Raw genomic sequence first — 18,707 nt, forward strand, 5'->3', positions numbered from 1 at the left:
TCTTTTTCATACAAACGTTTCCTGATCGACTGAGGCACTGAGTTATTGTCATGGTTAACTCAGTAATTGCTGTAAACAGAAGCATGTACCTAGTCATTATGTGAGAATAGCGGTTCAGTAGATGATTGATCGAGTTCACTTGTTCGTGTCGTAACGTCATTAAATATTTCGATTAGAGGCGTGTAGACACATATTTGTTGTACAGGTTCTTCGATAATAGATTACATTTATTTTTAGGTTCGGTTTACATATCAATCATCGTTGTTATGAAACACGTTTTTGTTGTTTTAGGATAATGTTTATTTTGCGTTTGGATAACGTAGTGTTGCGCAGGCGTTGGGCAGTGTGCTGTCTGTGTTGAGTTTGTGTTGTATGCAGTAGGCGGAATGGCACGCGGCGGGTGTCGTGGCGGCGCGGTGCACCGGCACTCCGCGGCCCGCGACGCTCTCGGCAAGGTCGACGAACGACTTTCGCACGCCGCCGCCGACCACGATAACCCGTCGCGTTTTGTCACACTCGCTGGCTTCACTTTACTCAGCCTCTATTGCTGCATACCACGTAAATTAGGTTATTATGCTCTATTGATAGCAAAAACTAACTGACTTATACATGTTTGTTTATAAATAAATGCTCTTGATATCTATAATGTTATCGTGTCAATCGCAAGCATGAAATGGTGCATCCTTTATAAAGACAATAGTATACATAAATTGTGAAATGGTTAAGACTGGTAGTTTTTCAATATTCATTTAGAAGTAAATCTATCTTCATCTCGGCCACTCTAAATTCAGGCAGATGATTTAGTGAATAGAGCAAAGTCAAATCAAATGAGTGACGCTCAATAAACATTTTGAAACAGTGCAATGAACTTTTGGCTGCGTTCTAGGGAAAGTAAAAAATAAATACTGACGGACTAACAGTAAATTGATAAGGGATAGATATGTCCGTCCTGTTATCTATGATATAAGCCTGCACAAACATTTTAACTTATCACTGATATTGAATGTGAATCAATGTGTGCTATCGGACGTCCGACGGTCTAACGTTTGTTAGCGTTACTTTCTATGTAAGTGAGGTTCAATCGTATGTAAAATGATCTTACTGTCTTAAAATAAAGGTGCTGTCAATGCCAAAGGTGTTAGGACGGCTGTAGTTTAGTGTATTTTGTGTTGTAATACTCTATTGTGAATAAAAATGTAAGGTCTACGTGTGGGCGAGTGCCCACGCATCCGTCTCCAATTCAACACAATTTTCTTATTTAGTTGCGTTGGTTTTTATCAAAATGATAACTGCTCATTCAGAGAACATTGTAGAGCCCATGAAAATATTTTACAGATGATATCATCATTTATTCTTCTATGAATACGTGACGCTGGTCACACATTTAATTTCAGTTCCGTTTTTGCAATTTCACATAAATTATGATAATTGTAATTATAATCGGGCAGATAAGTGTTAGATACATTTTCAGTGTATTTATTAAAACGAATAAAGTACGCTATATTCACGGAAATAAAATTTATATCTGTAGGGGCTATTCTGATATTTGTCGCGCAGTAATGCGGGCGTGGACGACAGGGCGTGGGCGTCGGGAATGAGTTCATTGGACAGTCCCGGCATGCGGAACTGTTATTAGTTCATTTCATCTATTTACTGATTTCTTTGCCACTTACGTAAAGCGAAAATATGTAATAGTGCGACCTACTCGGACCACTCTACATCCGATGCCTCATCGCTCAAACCATCCTTTGCAAAAATCCTTCTTTAGACCTGTGTCACGAACATAGACATATTGTCACATGTCGAAGCCCCATTCCCTTTTCAGAGAAATATATTTTGCTCAGCCGTAACAAACTTTATGACAGGCCTATGTAAACACAACTTACCGTCATATACTTCCTTCAGGCTGAGAAACATAATCCTTCTAAGAATTTCCCGGGCGCGATTGCATTGACGTGAGTAGTGAATCTACGTTATTTCCTTACAAGACTAACTTAATCATCGTTGGAAGCTTATTTATTGGTATGCTAAACCTACTCCCGGCCGAATTCCTCCCAGGATGTTGCGGCAAAGTAGTGTGCTTCGTTGCGGCTATTTTATGAATCGTTAATTCGCTCATAAATGAATTTTGCTTCTACGTTAACGACAAGCTTTCAACATAATAACGACTTTCATTAGCAGGTAAAATGTTCAGGTTAATTGATATGCGACATTAATGCTGATTATTTTTCATGGTTATTTTTTCTACTTATATCTATGATGAGTCAGTTTTTTCTGCAAAGTTATGTGATCGTTTTGCATTAATAAATGTCGTTTAAATAACTAAATTGAATACATCTTTATATAATGGCGAATGCTTAACGTTTACCGATTGATTCGCTAGGTATGGTAATTACATACATTTTATGATTGCACGTGGCCAGCAAGCACGTCTGCGTGATGTAACATAATATATTAGTAATGTATGTTGGCCACGCTGTTCATATTGTTCCTGACGCTTTCCAGATTAGATAGCGTTGACATCGTGATGTTTGTCCAAGGTGGTCATGTTTGAACAGCCTGTAGCGCAGGGCTGTTGACTGACACGGTGACGCCGAATTTAACCCCATACGTCAAACAATACTAAGCCTTATCGGCACATAACACAGACATGTATCAACATGGCATAACAATCTCACAGCTCCACCAAACCTACACACTCAACACAGTTTGCCCATGTTGTCGGACAGGTAAAACTTGTGTTCCTACATGTACAAACATTGCGACAATAAATATATTTCCAACTCTCTAGAGGAATTATCTAACTAGCTATTTGTTGTCTCTAAAAGAGTAATATCACGGTGATTTATATGGGCTATTAAATCCGTTTTCACTATAAAGATAGCAAGCAGCATGCTCAATAAATTGGAAATCCAAGTGGACCTATAAAGTTTTCCATTTGCCAGCTTCATAAAATTGGTCTATGTCGTTGACTACAACGCGGACATCGTTGTGATAATACCTCGGTGTTCGTGAAGCAGTATTTCGCTTTCTAGGTCAGTGCAGGGAGAGCAGCTCGACTGAAATATTTGATAAACTATAAAGCTCAATGACTGCGGACTGCGGCCTGGACTCGTCTCTGGGCCGGAGCCAACACACTGAAGGAAACCAGATAGAATTCCTCGGTGTAAAGTTTACGATTGTAATTTTAATAACTCGTGCTGATCATGTCACGCTACATTGAGTGACGTACATATTGCGCTTAATTTACTTTTATGTTTGTCATTACTCTAATTTGGTTATTAAATATCCAATTTTTTATAAATTGTATTGTCTTTCGTCTAGTGCTCTGCGTTATGTTCGTTTAAAATATAAAGAATAAAGTTGTTGACAAAGTTGTTAAAGAGGACGGACACAGTCGCGTCGAAGGTGCGGCGTCCGTCGTCGCCGCTCTTGGCAATGTATCAATGAACACGCGACCTATGATTACAAAGAAAACATCTACGTCTGTGAAAAGTTCACCGGTTCGCGACACTAACAGTGTAATTTCGTAGTATATGTCATGAAATTGTGAGATAACGACGTCTTTGAACTCGGTGCATTGATCGTGCCGTAATCGCTTCTTCTGTCGTGTGATCGATTAGACGTTCATGAAATTTCAACTGCGTAGGCATACGTATACGTCTGATATAGACGTGTTATAACTGCTATTGCGAAACGGAGGATGTTATAAGATTAATGTGACTACCTGTGTTATGCGATATAGAAGCAGATTTTGCGCCGTGGTTCCCGAATTGGTGAATCAATTTTTATAGTATTTAAAATGAAGATTTTTATCTATGCCAAGTAGATTTAGCGACCTTCTTGAACAGTAATAAATAACTGTTGATAAAATGTATCGTTATTACGACTATTATTGTTATTGATGAGTCATACTGCGATTTAATTACTTTTTCTTCGACTGATTTATTGTATTCTTCGCAACATAAGTTAATTAACTTTACTACAGTCTTACTCATTCGTAGAATGAAACACGTAATTCATTGCACGCAAATAACTACTACTACCTTTTATTTTGTTTGAAATTTTATAGTATTTTTTAGTTTAGTCTCTCGGGCAGCGATTGTTACTATTATGACGTTATCTATGACAGGTCAGACATCGAAACAGGGCGTACTAGTTTGCAAATAAAATAAATACTCGGCAATATTTAACCACCGTAGCATTCCATTTTGGTGCTCTATTTCAATGGGCATATAATTTAAGCTAAACATCACTGCTGCCTGCTCTAAGAATTGTTAACTTCAATTAAAGCAAAATTATACGAATACGTTTGTCGTAGTTTAATTTGTCGAAATAAGTCATATTCGTCAATAATAAGTCATAGTCTAGCTCTACGTTTTTTAGTAGCAAGTCTAAAGCATATAAATAAAGAGAAACGTATGATTCACACAGCATCTTAGAGGCCAGGCAACTTAAGTTAATTAGAACGTGGAATTTTAGCTCACGCGACGCGAGTTAGGCGAGTGCCGTTGGTCGCTCATGTAAGTGGAGAAGTGCCGTGACTGCGACTTATAACTTGAGTAATTAACCGCTATCCCCGCACTCATGTGATTTAGGGATGTTATACATGCAGTTTCGGATATTTTATGAGTAATTATTATGAGTTATGGTTGCGGATTTGATTTATTTTCGACGTCTTCAATAGTTTTACATAATGTGCTTTTCATTTGAAGAACTAAAAATGAAATTATTCTATAATTACTGTGCCTATGATACGTTTCGGTTAGGAATCTCGGTATTTACCTTGTTGTACGTGTTCCGTTGATTTTTATTTCGAATAACCAACAGTTTCGATTCCGAAATCTTATGACAACCCTAGCCCATGCTATTCATGCTTATTATATTAAGTCCCTTGCAATTATGATGTTAATTAATACACCACAACTAACGGTCGTAGTTTAATTCTCAATTTGTATGAGATTGATGCAAATCGACTCTGTGTTGCTTACGTAATCTGAAATCAACGGTTTATCTAATTATAGTAATTGCCTGCAATCATCGAGTATTTTAAACGGAATTATTCGTCTTTATGCGACTAACAATCCGTATTTATTAGTATACAAAAAGCTAGTAGCTTTGTATTTACAACTGAAGGCCTGTTTTGTGATCAAATTCTCAAGGTTCTCCATGAACACGCTCCACTAGCCTTTTTCGCAATTTATGTTTGAATGTCATGACTCACTCGTACTCTTGATGCAGACTCTATCCTCTTTCTTTAATATAATAACTCTTAATCGTAATAAGGCGTTTTGTTATGTTCTTTTGTTTCGCATTCACCTAATTAATATGTTTTTTTTATTTGTTCACAGGCGTGACAATGAGAGAAAAAAGGGGCGGCGCTATGAGCAAAATGCAAAAGCTCAGAAAGCGCCTCTCCCTTAGTTTCGGTAGATTATGTAAGTATTGAATATCCTTATTTAATTGAAATACAAATATTCCCTTTATTCTGTTAAGTTTCTTGTTCATGACTTGGGTTTCAAGTTATTTAGTGTTACACCGCCGACCCAGTACTGTCATTGTGTTAATTGGTCAAATTAAATATTCTCCTCGAATGAATAATAATTGCTAAGTCTGCTTACCCGATGTATTTAATAAGTCTATGCATTTATTTATTGAGATATCAGATGACAGGCGTTGCATTTAGAAATTGTTACAACTTATATGCCTGAATCATCTAAGTTTTAAAAGAAAACTTTATGAAATATCTTTTAATTACTTAACAAAGACCTTGTAAAAGTTCTTTAATTAAAATGAAGCTACTTTGGTTTTATCTTAATATCATTAACGATCCTATATTACAAACTGCATTCTGAGGTCGTTGTGACTCAGGCCAGGATTCTTTTGAGGTCACGTTTATCAAATGTGCAGAAATTCTTGGAATTATCAGAGCATAAATTACAGCGTGTTGCATTTCTGTTCAATGTCGTGATATGTTTCCTTTTAACACAAAACTAGTGAATTGTGAACTGTTTCAAACGTCTGAATATTAGTTGGAGATGTAACAATACATGAATTTAGAAAAAGATAATGAAGATTATTCTTAGAGAAATGGGCTATCAAATACAAATATATTTTTCGAAATCTTACTATTGTTAGAGATAAATATGTACGTCAAGACAAACTACAATTTTATTATATTAGTACAGATCTCAACGTATCACTCAGTGTTCAATCCATATTTCTAGTGGCACTATATCGTATTAATATTGGCCCATTCACACGAAAAGATCTTCACTTCCTAAAGCTGGATATTTCGGAATCGTCCGCCAATATCCGACTCGTTTCTACATCAGTGGGCGTTCATATTTTATATCAAGTGCCTATTTCATATAAAACCGATGGATTGAATTGAAAGACTTGGACCGTTCTTAATATTTATGTGCCTTTCGCTATGTGTCTATAGTAGTTCTACTTTTATGTAGGTACTTGTGTTTACGTCATCTATTCAAATGTATTAAAAACCCTGTCCGACTTATGGCAGCACTGAATCTAAAAAATCGTAACATACCTAAAATTGAGTCTTTTTAGTAAAGGGAAATTTCCCAAAATTCAGGGTTCCTTCCTACCTAATATTTGTCGTTAATGCAGTGCTAAAGAAATACACATATTTTGATGTGAAAACGTTATATGTAGACCTAAATTTTCTTTTTTTAACACGTCTCTTAAGTCTCTAAGGTTCGGTCAGGGATTTTTATACACACTTTATATGCCTAAATCGCACTTAATCATTAACTACGTAATAAACAAAGTTCATTAAACGTATGTAGTAGCTTGTATTAATAATAATTCAATTAACGTTACAATCTCCTGTATCAAAGTAATGCAGATTAAATAAAAATGAATAGAGCTTATCTGCAAGACTTGTGTATCATAAAAATCCATAGATTTCGCACCACATTGATTAGCGCTTTATTTAGGCCGGACATGATAATCGAAATTCTATTGGAAGTACAAAGGCGAAAACATAAAGGAGTACAAAGACGAAAACATGTTTACATAGCCTATTAGTGAGCGAATGTCAAACGAATTTATTAGATTTAATATAAATAACACGCCACGAGTGACTTACATCTTTGATCTAGATTGTTATCTAAATAGTAACCATCCGATTTAGCGTTGTTGGATACTAAAATAGAATATTATTGATATGCTTTATCAAGAGAGGGATTATGTCTGAAATATCTTTAAGAAACTTGTTTCTGTAGTTATTTGTTTTTACTGTATCTGGACATATTAGACATTTTTTTTTCTGAGAAAGTAATTTACTTCCCAAAATTTGTAAGGGAAAGATTTTTTTCCGGAATGGATTATGTATTGGTTTCCTTGTCGCTGTTTCTTATTATCACGTATTCAAAAAGTATGTAAAGTTAAATCGTACCTAGTATATATAATTATATCCTACCTTCTCAGAAACAAGTATATAATTTATATTGTCCAGTCTCCACGAATCCTCTTCAACCAACCTCCTATGTAATTGCAAACAACTATTAGAGTATTTTTATTTCAATTACATTGCGTCGTTAACTCCATGATAGTTCTCAACTACAACCAACCAATTGTACCGATAAATTCTGCTGTTCGACAAGTTAATTAAAAAGTTTGTAAGCTCGGCTGTATCGATCGATGGCACTTACCGCCACCTGCTGACAACTAACAGGCTAGTGTTACCAGCGTAACGTGTTTAACTTTTGTATGATGTCAAACATTCATCGCACTGATTGAATCTATTAACATACTTCTACTTGAACCTGTAAGATGGAAATAGAACGCCTTGAATGTTCGCGATTCGCCATGTCAATGAAATTTGCAATTGAATCATTAATTATTCTTGCGTCGATTTGATTAGTAATCTTTGATATGAATCTATCGATCTTCATTTAATGGGCTCCTTTCAAAGGCAAATGTATCATTAATTTAATGTTGTTACCATACTACACATACTATTTATATAGCACCCCGCGTTCCCCAGGTATTCCCCGTAAAATCGTATCAGTGCCGGTTCAGTGGATTTACAAGCGAGCGCTACTCTAGTTCAGATTAGAACAGATTTTTTTACTTATTTATAGAGCTTGGATTAGATACGGAGGGTGACATCTCTCGCACTGGCGTTTGGTTACCTCATTACGTGTCCTATTTGAATAGGTACCTTTTGCTTTGTTGTTTATAGACGAAATCGTGCCTTGCACCCGTGTTACCGCGACGCTCGGTTCACAATAACGTGTCGTAAGAGTCGTGCGACATGTCACTCTTGCTACTAAGTCAAGCGTTTAGTTATTACGCAATATTTTCGGAAAATAAACTCTAAAACAATGACTGTAGACACTATTAGACCTTGATTTTATCACATTAATTGACTCTCCTACTCAGTATTTGATTAGTGGAAAAATTGTAACTGAAATGCGAAAATACATTTTTTAACACCTGCTAAAAACATCTTTTGAATGGCGCTAAATGTCATCGTTAATACGTGCTCACGTAAATATGAACGAGTGACGATTTAATTAGCGGGTAATTTTGGACATTGTTAAAAATAACTCTTAATGACATGGAGTCGTACAATTACATGGTACTTAGTATATTTAGTCATGAACATTACTCGTGATCGAGCGATCAGTTTGAGTTAATTATCGCACACAATAATGTCTATTTATAGTTCTATGACGTGTTATTGTTTTTTCGTTTAAGAATAACATAAACAACGTTGAGAGCAGACGTAAATAGACAGAATCTACTGATCTAATTATGTCTAAGGTTAGGCGCTCCTTTTTGTAATAGGATTATGTCGAAGTAGTATTATTGCATGCGAGATTGTTTTGTTCCAATTGTATGGGTATTAACCAAATATTATTGAATATTGATCAACAAAAGTGTTAAATTGTATTAAGTCCAAGTATGGTTATTAACTCTACAAAATGGTTTGACACAATTTGAAAGAATCGCTCGAAAACACAAACTATTGACCCTTTGACCATTAAATTTATAAACACAATTAATATACCGACACACGACCAATTCAAATGTTACAGTTCATTGATTGAACTTTGTATAAAACCGACGAAGCGCAGTTCGACCAATGAGGTTTATTGTGATAGTATTTCCGCATAGATGAATACCTGAGCACATAAGAGTATATAATTATTACTGTATATGGCTGCAGGCTGGCATCATGAGAGTGGGCGACTGTCTTAGATGCTCGCATGCAATCTTGCTCGCTGCAAATAAACATCTTCGTTCACCCACACGCCATTTGAACATGCCTTCGTGCGGTAATTCGATTCGATCGTTTGCACCTATACTTATAACTGTACATGTACACTCACTTTACATAATCCGTGCCAGTATAATGCAGAATTACAACCTGTCAAGGCACTGCATCGCACTCATACACTGTAGGCATAAGTTCACGCTCTATTCCTGAGATGCGTTACTTTACGTTGAATAATGGGTACGTATTTTCGATACTAAAATAGCATTGAATTCTCCATCACTATTCTTGGTCGTAGAACTTTCTAGAAGCGTTGGTCGTAAAAATTTTGTATTTCGAGATCTGGTATGCCCTGTATTTATATCATACCATGTCAGCTCACAATAACGATCGAATTCACCACTTTGATCTTATGTTAATCATAAAACAACAAGCCCTTTAATGTAATCCACATCATTAATCAACAATACGGATATAAATAGAGGATTAATCATGGGAATTAGTCATCTTAGACGTCTATCGCTATGTATTGAAAGCCGAATAGGGCAGGCCAGCTAATCTCCGTGTGTCAGTCATCTTGGTTAATGCTGTGTCTAATCGCATTGCTACAGACGCGTATTGCTTCACGACAAACGAAATCATTTGTGGTAATGAATGACTGTTTACCTTCAAGACTAGCTTGTTATTGACAAAATTTATGAGTAATAAACATGAGTCGAAAGTAGGTATTTAGAAGCAGTGACTAAATAAAATGCGTAAAAAGAGCTTGTATTTTATTCAGAACTTGAAAAGTCAAACCCTGTACTACTGATTTATTTATACTGATGCCGATACACATTAGCATTGATGATATAAACAATTCACTTAACTATGGGACTAACAATTCAATTCTTATGGAAACTATTTCCAATAGTTTGTGCTTGCCTACTTCATACATGAGCCATACCAAACTGAACACCCCCTATTCTACTGGTTAACGTAATATGTAGACTTATTAAGAATATCCGACACGAGTTGGAAAACTTGCCTTTTGCTTGGGAATTCCCAAGCGAAGCCGTGCGATGTCTTCTAGTGTTACACAAGTATGTGATCATTAAACCGATATCGTATTGAAACCTTGTTATGAAACACTCCTTTTATTTTTAGACTTCAGCTACTGCCATACTTAGTATAGTTAGATGCACCTTACCTCTTTCTATTGATCTCGTTTTACGATCCCTTTGTTGCTTTTACGATTATTCCAGAGTATAGAGGAATGCAGCCCATTATGTTAATGTCTTCCCTTTTCTGGTTACGAATAATATAGTCTGAAACGCCAGTAAAGTTGTTTTCTTACGATACAAAATTTTATTTTGTGAAGAAAATAAAGTAGTTCAGATGCTTTGAGTATAATATCCTAAGATTATTCGACTGAGCTTATATTTTCTAATGCTGTGTCAACGAAAATCTATTTTCTTAACCACGACGTCGAGTATTTGTCATATATTCGAGGTTAACGTAGATTAATAGCCGGCAATGTTTTCTTGACACGATCTGTTTTTGTTTTTCCGCGAGCCGTAACATTGCTTTGGCCTTTTCTAAATATGAAGTCGTTTTCCTCAAAGGGCCGCTTGGCCCCTTGAGATTTTAATATCGCGAAGAATCTGTATGAAAATAATAAAGGTATCTTGGATAATATCATGATTTGTTTGGCTAATATTTGAATGTTTCCACTGCTTTCTTTTTTAAGTAAACTCTAGTAAAAATATCCTGAAAATTTTGTCTTTCGCCGTATTTATCATGATTGTGTTGAGGAGTGCTTAAAAAGTTTTAAATGTTCTGCCACTTAATATTCATGTTGCGGATTATATGGGGCAGGTAAACAAAAATATTACCGTGTATTTAAAACAGCTGTTAATACACAAATATGGTTAAACTCGGGTCGTTGTGCGACTTAACACAGATAAGTAATCATACAATATACATTTTCGGTCGAATTTAGTCATTGTGTTTACGAGAACATTTAGGTAGTCATTCATGTCAAGTTCCATTGATTCCAATTATTGTGTTATCTAAAAGGATAGTCATTAAAATTCTTGTGTTTACTCAACTTATCAGCATTCATTATTCTGTAACTGTATATTATGCATTGATAATATTTTCCTTAACGTATTTATTGGATAACCAAATTTTGCGGTCAATGCTTAAATGCGGCAGCTATGAATATAATATCGACGTTAATGCTTAACGCGCTCGTGGATATCAAACCCAGGTTTGGATTTGTTTGCATTCATCAGAATGTGGGAGACGATAATGTAAACAAGATTTTTTTGTGTAATAAGTAAATCGTAGCCACTTTGTAGCTTGTCATTTAGTGAAGCGTTAAATGTAATTTACTGAGTATCGTCTGTTCCAAAAACAAATGGAAGTGGGTCGTCAGTCAGCTATTAGTTAATTATTGCTTTACTGTGTATCACTCTATTACTTTATTTGGCAGTTGCTCAACTACTATTGACATACTAGCGATGGTATCTGATATTTCAAATAACCCGTAGCTGCCTGGCTTTCGTCGTTTATTCGGTACTTATTTAAAACAAATAAATTTACATTAACTGAAATTCTCGTCGTGTTCTGTACCCTTTTGGTTTAGACATTAGACTGGCGGTTATTATCCACAATTAGATTTTCTTTCTGAAATTAATATAATAAATCCATATTATGTGCGACTAATCGTTTCATATTATTTATTTTTGCCGTCATGACAATATAGAGTATATGTTCTGAACTGATTTCGTTTCTGTATATTATCCCACTTTTAATGTTCTTGATTATTGTAATATTATTACCTTGGTTTGAACTAAGTGAAATTTGCGCTAAATTACGTTTTAAGTCTGCTGGTGAGATTCATTAACCTTTTTAAGGTCAGAAATATGTATAGCATAACCAAACGTGTACATCATAACCTGTTCCATCAATGGATGCAATCCATTGTCCCACAAATAAGTCAACTAATTAACATGTCAAAACTATTTAAAATTCGGCTTCAAAAATAATCTTATAATAGATCACTGATGTATTCGCTGATACATGGTTAATGGTCCTCGGTCCTCCCTTATCAGTACATAGTATGGTAGGTATAGAGCAGTGACACGGATGAACTAACACGGTGACGTGACGCAGGAAGTTGATGGTTCGGCTATTCAAGTACGAATTTGTTTTGGTTTGTATGTAGTACAGTTAAGGATAGAAGGACTAGTCGATTGTAATGTTTGATTGATACGATTTGATTTGATGTTTTGGAAAGTTAAATTGGGGGGACGGAAAGGAGATCTAGGATGAAATAAATGAGAGATGGAAATATTTTTTAGATGGAAAAGTTATAATAAGGTTTTCATACAAATTTTGGTTACGGCAATATAACCTTAAATAATGCTTTTTCATGTGTACAAATTACATATTTTCCTTTGCCTCTCCAAAAGCCTCTACTCGCCAAAATTAATGCATTATTTTTCTAAGTTTCTTGTCGGAGTATAATATATTATCTTTTCCATCTTTCAATGCAGTGAACCTTTTCTTCTTATTTGTAGTGTAGTCACATTAGGCCGACGGTACTTTGCTCCCTAGTGCCTAACCTTTACATAAATGTTTTGGGTGCCAGTAATATTATTATGTATGTCTCACGTCAATACGTTACCCTGTTAGACGTAATACGGTTCCATCCTGCTAGGTTATGTAAATTTATTTCCATTTACTTAGCATTTTTCATTAACCTGTCTTGTTAAGCCTGATGGTCCCAATTTTCCCGTATCGGGATAGCATTATCGTTAAGTTAAACCGTTACTAATTATATTACTAAAACGAATTCATTATCATTTTAAGGTAATGTCACGGTATTGGTGATTAATGTGATTATACAAGGGGTTCTTTAATTAATTATTTTTTATAATCCTTTCAGTAACCTGGCCTCCATGGGTCGTCTTTTAACTTGTTACCTAACATTCATTTTGCTCTACGCGAAGATCGAACCCGCGATGCGTGATCTATGCCTACTTGTGAAATTTATTTCATACATAAAACTTATTTGTAGAGTAATATAGCCTTTATAAAAACTCATTTTACGGCTTTATTAAAATTGCAGAACTTGATGGGTCTCTAAACGTGAAGATTATGTTACAATTACGCTGTAAGTCATTAAGCATTTCAGATCCAATCAGCTGTACCCTAAACAGGCGGAACAGACATTACGATAATACAAACAGCATTGTAACACGCGTTAGACAGAGCAGTTTCGCGGAATGCAATCAGTTCGTTCTCTGGTTGATAACCAAACCATTGTTGATGAATGTTATCGAAATGTAATGAAAATATGGCGACACGCTACACGCTCGCGTACAATCCGAGCGGTTCCAAATGATTTATGTTGTGTTATGCAGTGTTATTTGTTGTGCCTAAGATAGGGACGGAAAATGTGTTTAAAACATGCTGGTATTTGAGTTACATAATTGTATTATTATTTTATAAATTTACTATTATTTAAAAAGGTACCAAAACAATGCTACATATTAATTGCTACCGAAATTATCTCACTATTACCGAGGAGTACCTACATCTCGTGTGTGTACCCAATACAGTACATACAATGCGTCATTACATGCTTTTATTATTTTATTTTAACGCTGGGCTGTCATTTTATTTTACCCCCTTCCTGTCACCTTAATCCGCAGTTCGTAAGCAAAAAAGAGAAAAATACCATATTGGCGCTTTTAAAATCCATGTTCAGTATTCACCAGAGCTTTACATACGTGTGAACACCATTTGTTGTTTGAACACAACATAATACAAATTCTGGCATGGAAACTGTCGCGTGTTGTGTAGAGTCTAACCAAATAACTCGTCTGTATATTGTGCTTACCGTATGTAAATAATATTTACTGTAAAAACATTATTACATAGTATAACTGGCAGTTTCATAGTGTTTACGGGAGTTACTAATTGTTTACCTATTGTTACTGGGTAGTTGCTCTGTAGACAATGTTTTCTGTTTGTCGCTGGTTATTTCCTATGCTGATACAGTTTAACAATATTCTATTTTGTTTATTTACAGTATTTAATCATTGACTCACCGACTCTTTTGCAGTGTTTAACTATTTACACAATTTTTAGATTTTTTTGACAGCAGACTTTTATTTTAATTAGGAATAAGTTTATGAATATTTTGCATAAAGTTAAGAAACCGCAGAATCTGAGATCATCTCCTTAATCTATTAATTAATTAATAGCAATGCATAAAATAAAATAAAATATGGTACAGTATCTTTTTTAACCCAACTGTTTTTGTATTATCATTCATGTTTGTAAACTCGCTAGAATAAACGCCGTAACATTTATATTGTCATAAATACTTACATATCGCACAATAAAACTAAGCGACACGAACCACGTATGAATCACGTTTGTTACGTAACGTAAGGCTCCATCGGCATCCACCTACGCTACGTCGACGCCATATATTGAATACTCAGCGTTATTCACTATCGGTAAAGAAACAACAAATATATTATAGGTACATTCTGCAATAAAACTGTTACGACCATACGTCAAAAATATTACTGTTTCTTTTTGCTGTATTTGAGCGAACTGAACGATTAACCTCCGAAATCCGCCAGGAAGCAAATGATACTTCGCATTGCATTACATTATTTAAATCATGCAACATAACAAATTGAATGCTTATTTTATGGTCCAATTCGATCACGCACGGGGCATTAAACATCTCTTGCTTCCTATATTTAAAACTTACATACAAGCGCATCTATTGTAGTTGTCGGTTTGTCAAGGCGTGATTCTGTGGTTCGGAACGTGTTCAGCCCACTGAGTAATAACGGAAGCTTTGTAGTGGGAGCGACCTTCGGAGTCGTGAATCAGCCGTGCGCTAGACCGGCCGCCACCATAAACGGCGTCTTCGTTGTTCTTCGTAGCCTGCCGTTGACAGCGGCTAACTGTTCAGAATTAATTATGTAAAATATATGAACTTATTTCAATTGTAACAGTACGACCGGCCTTTTGCATTTCGTATTCTGATTCTTAGTTAAAGATCGGCATTAAATACTTGGCACGCGGTGCAGTCGACCTTTCATGCCCAGTGACAAATCGCCTGCCATTACTTTTTTTATCTTTTGCCGAGTTAAAAACTAAAACATGACAAAAATGAATGAGAACGATCACTGTATCAATTTATCGTACGATATCTCCTGTTAATATCGATACTTAATGAATTTGTCTAAATATCGAGTAGTCAGCATCCGGAACGCGTCACCGAGGGGGTTCAACATCTCCATTATTATCTGGTCATTGATTGATAGCTGACTTCCGCGCGGGCTATTGATAATAGTTATTTGCCCTACGTGCCTGACGCAGCCACGTCGCCCTCGCCGGCCGACCTGACACCGTCTCGCATTATTAGTTCCTTGACACCCTGTATCAGATTGCTTCTATTTCCAGCATTTGCAATCTAAGATGTTTCCTTAAACACTGTTTATTACATCGGCGACGGTTAAATTGTTTTCGATAACCGTTTTAATTAATTTCCCAATCAACTATTCCGTTTCAAGACTATAAAATTTAAAACGGAAATGTTTTACAAATGTCGTAATAGTTCTTCGGTTATTATATCACAATATGCGGGTATATTGAGTCACTCGACCGCACAGGAACTGTATTGTGTCCCCTGCATCCACAACCGCGAAGCCTGGACGAACGGGCTTTTGTCGACCTCCGCCCTATTGTCTTCAACCTATTCAAATACTTTTGTAAAGGCGTCTGCTATAGTTTTTGTTTTTTAGCTTTCACGATAGTTCAACTTGTTAATTTTCTTGTAAAAGTACAATGCGTTACGACATCTTCAATTCCCTACAATTGCCGTAGAGTGGTTTCGTCCCTAATGCTACATTAATAGTGATACTTGCCCACTTGAGAGTGTTTTCGTTTTTATTGACTCAATTGTCTGTTGCTCAACTGTCGGTTATTACGTAAGCACCTTGTAATGTCTTGTGTGTAGGGTTCGATGCACTGACATCATTTTTGACGATTGGTGTCCACGTTGCTGCACGCATTTCATAACTTTTTTTTATTTCTCTTCGATTTCATTTTCCTTATTCGTTCTCTAAATATTGTTAGCAGATATGAGTAATCGTTTGTAATACTTAACACATAAATTGAGTAACAGGCTACACGTTGAATACCTACTTATATCTTGTTATTTTCTCGTAAGATAACAAAGCGCAATTGCTAAATGATCGCCGCCGGCCGGCAAATTTATTGCATCCATAACTTAATTCTCTCTTAAATTATCGTTGCTTGATTTATTCCTTCTAAGTATTATTTCTACAAATAGTTACCCTTTGCTACGATCAAGATTCGATGCGTCAATAACGCTGTATCGAGTTCAACGTACTTTTCTACTTCCACGTTTAACTTTAGTTCGTTTGGCAAATCCTCAAGATCGGGCAAAAGTGCTTTAAATTATAATTTTAACGATGCTGTTACATTAGTTACTCTCTTAAACCTATGGTTATAAGCTGGTCTCTGATTAAATGTGACTCGTTAAGTCTGTGAGCGCTGAACCCGCGTGTCAATGCGTTTTAATTTAGTGAGTCATTCTCGTCTGCTTCGGCCATAGCGGCCGTTTGCACCAAGTGGGCCTCCCATTATCAAACTGATTGTTTGGCCTGAATTGTTTACACCCGGGTTAATGTCTGTCCCTGACTTCTTACGCGTCTCTTTCTAGGGAAACTTTATTAGTTTCTTGACACCGACTATAATTGTTGTCACGCATGTCATTAACCGTCTTTCTCTCAACAAATTAGTTTGTTAATTACTGACTGAAGGTGGTCTCGTGTTAAGCTGTAAAAATATGACGTGAAAGAAGGTTACGTAGTTGCATTTGATAGTATGATCAAGATTTATGACTAAAGCTTTATGAAAAAAAATAATGAGTAGGAAACTTGTTAAGAAGTATTTTTCTTAATGAAAATTTCATCCAAATAGTTTATATTACACATACACTATACAGCAGAGCAGTTCCATAAGCAAAATGCAAGAATCCTAGATATGAATATCAAGGAGACAAGTTTCTGAATCAATAGAGCGTGTGTACAAACATCACTGTAATAATATTAAACGATACTGAGGTAATATCCATATGGTTACAATTGGTAAAACGACCCATACCACATGACAAGTGTAGTCGAAAATCACTAGTATTACGATTATAGTGCTTCACGTTTCCTAGTCCATCGGGAAAAGAGTATGGAAACTAAAAATAGGGCTAATCAGAACGAATGTGTTACATTAAACAATAATTTACCTTTTATACGACCATTTGCCACGCACGTTAACCTGACCTTTTGTTCAGTCGATATTACTATGTTACAAATGTTGTAAGTACAATCCAATTAGATTACCTAGACATTGTAAAATCTTCATATAATTAATATTTGTATATTGGCAGACGGAAACAGTAGGTATTTGATGTTTCTTTAAACAATACTACCACTTCCAAAATAAATAAAACAGAAATTCGTATGCTTTTGGTTGGTCATACAAAGCAAATTTATCCGTGGAATTTAATGCAATTTAAGTCTTAATACCCCGTTTCAACAGATGGTACTGTTTCCGGATTCATCTCGTTATTCCCTTATGTTTAACATTAAATCACAACTTTAATGTTCATTTTAACATACAGTTTCATCTACATGAACATTTGGCTACATGAAATTTAATTATGGTAATAATATGGCTCCCTTGTAAATTTGCTCGCTCGCCCAAACTCACACTTGTGCTAGATAAGCCTCGTCGGTCGTTTATAGGCGTAAGGGAAGCGTTTGTGTGAAGTTTAACCTTTTCGTCTGCGGCATTGGGTCCCCCGCCCTTCCTGGGAAATAGGTCGGCCACATTACGTAATGGATTTTAGTATTGCCACAAGCTACTTGAGGGATGCCTCGGGGCTGCATACTTGGTCCACTTTTATTTATGTAATGCATGAAATTTTGGCAACGATGTAAATACAATTTTAAGGATATTCAATTGCAGCCAAAATTTATAAACTTATATATAAATTCAGCTCATGCAAAACCGTATGACCATATAATAAAGCTGAATTAATTGATGTATTAGCGCACGGCCGCCGTCCTATGGGAACGTGGTCATACTAAGCATACATTTTATACGCTCTACGTTCACCCATACCCTTTATCTATAATTCATACCGACCGTAATGACCGCAAACAAAACGTTATGCAATCCTCTTATCGCTGTTACCCTAACACGAGGAACTAACTCCCAATTGACTTTTTTATCGTTCAACATTTACTTTGTCGTATTATTGTTGTTTGTTGACGCTTATTTTGTGAATAGCCCCAATCTTATCGAATAGACGCAACCGTAGAAGGGTTCTTTAGGGCTTCTTCGCAATTGCACAGGG

At 35.8% G+C, this 18,707-nt stretch overlaps 1 protein-coding gene across 2 annotated transcripts in view; it reads left to right on the forward strand.

Annotated features, from left to right (window-relative positions):
* LOC113507794 (cyclin-dependent kinase 14) overlaps window positions 1-18,707 on the forward strand; it is a 67,402-nt gene that overhangs the window by 17,390 nt on the left and 31,305 nt on the right. For both annotated transcript variants that reach the window (XM_026890719.1, XM_026890720.1), the window contains exon 2: window positions 5,352-5,438. In XM_026890719.1, the coding sequence (XP_026746520.1) occupies window positions 5,352-5,438 (87 nt within the window). The remainder of the gene's footprint in view (window positions 1-5,351; window positions 5,439-18,707) is intronic.

The sequence above is a fragment of the Trichoplusia ni genome, unplaced genomic scaffold (assembly GCF_003590095.1).
Source record: "Trichoplusia ni isolate ovarian cell line Hi5 unplaced genomic scaffold, tn1 tig00003150, whole genome shotgun sequence".
Lineage (NCBI taxonomy): Eukaryota > Metazoa > Arthropoda > Insecta > Lepidoptera > Noctuidae > Trichoplusia > Trichoplusia ni.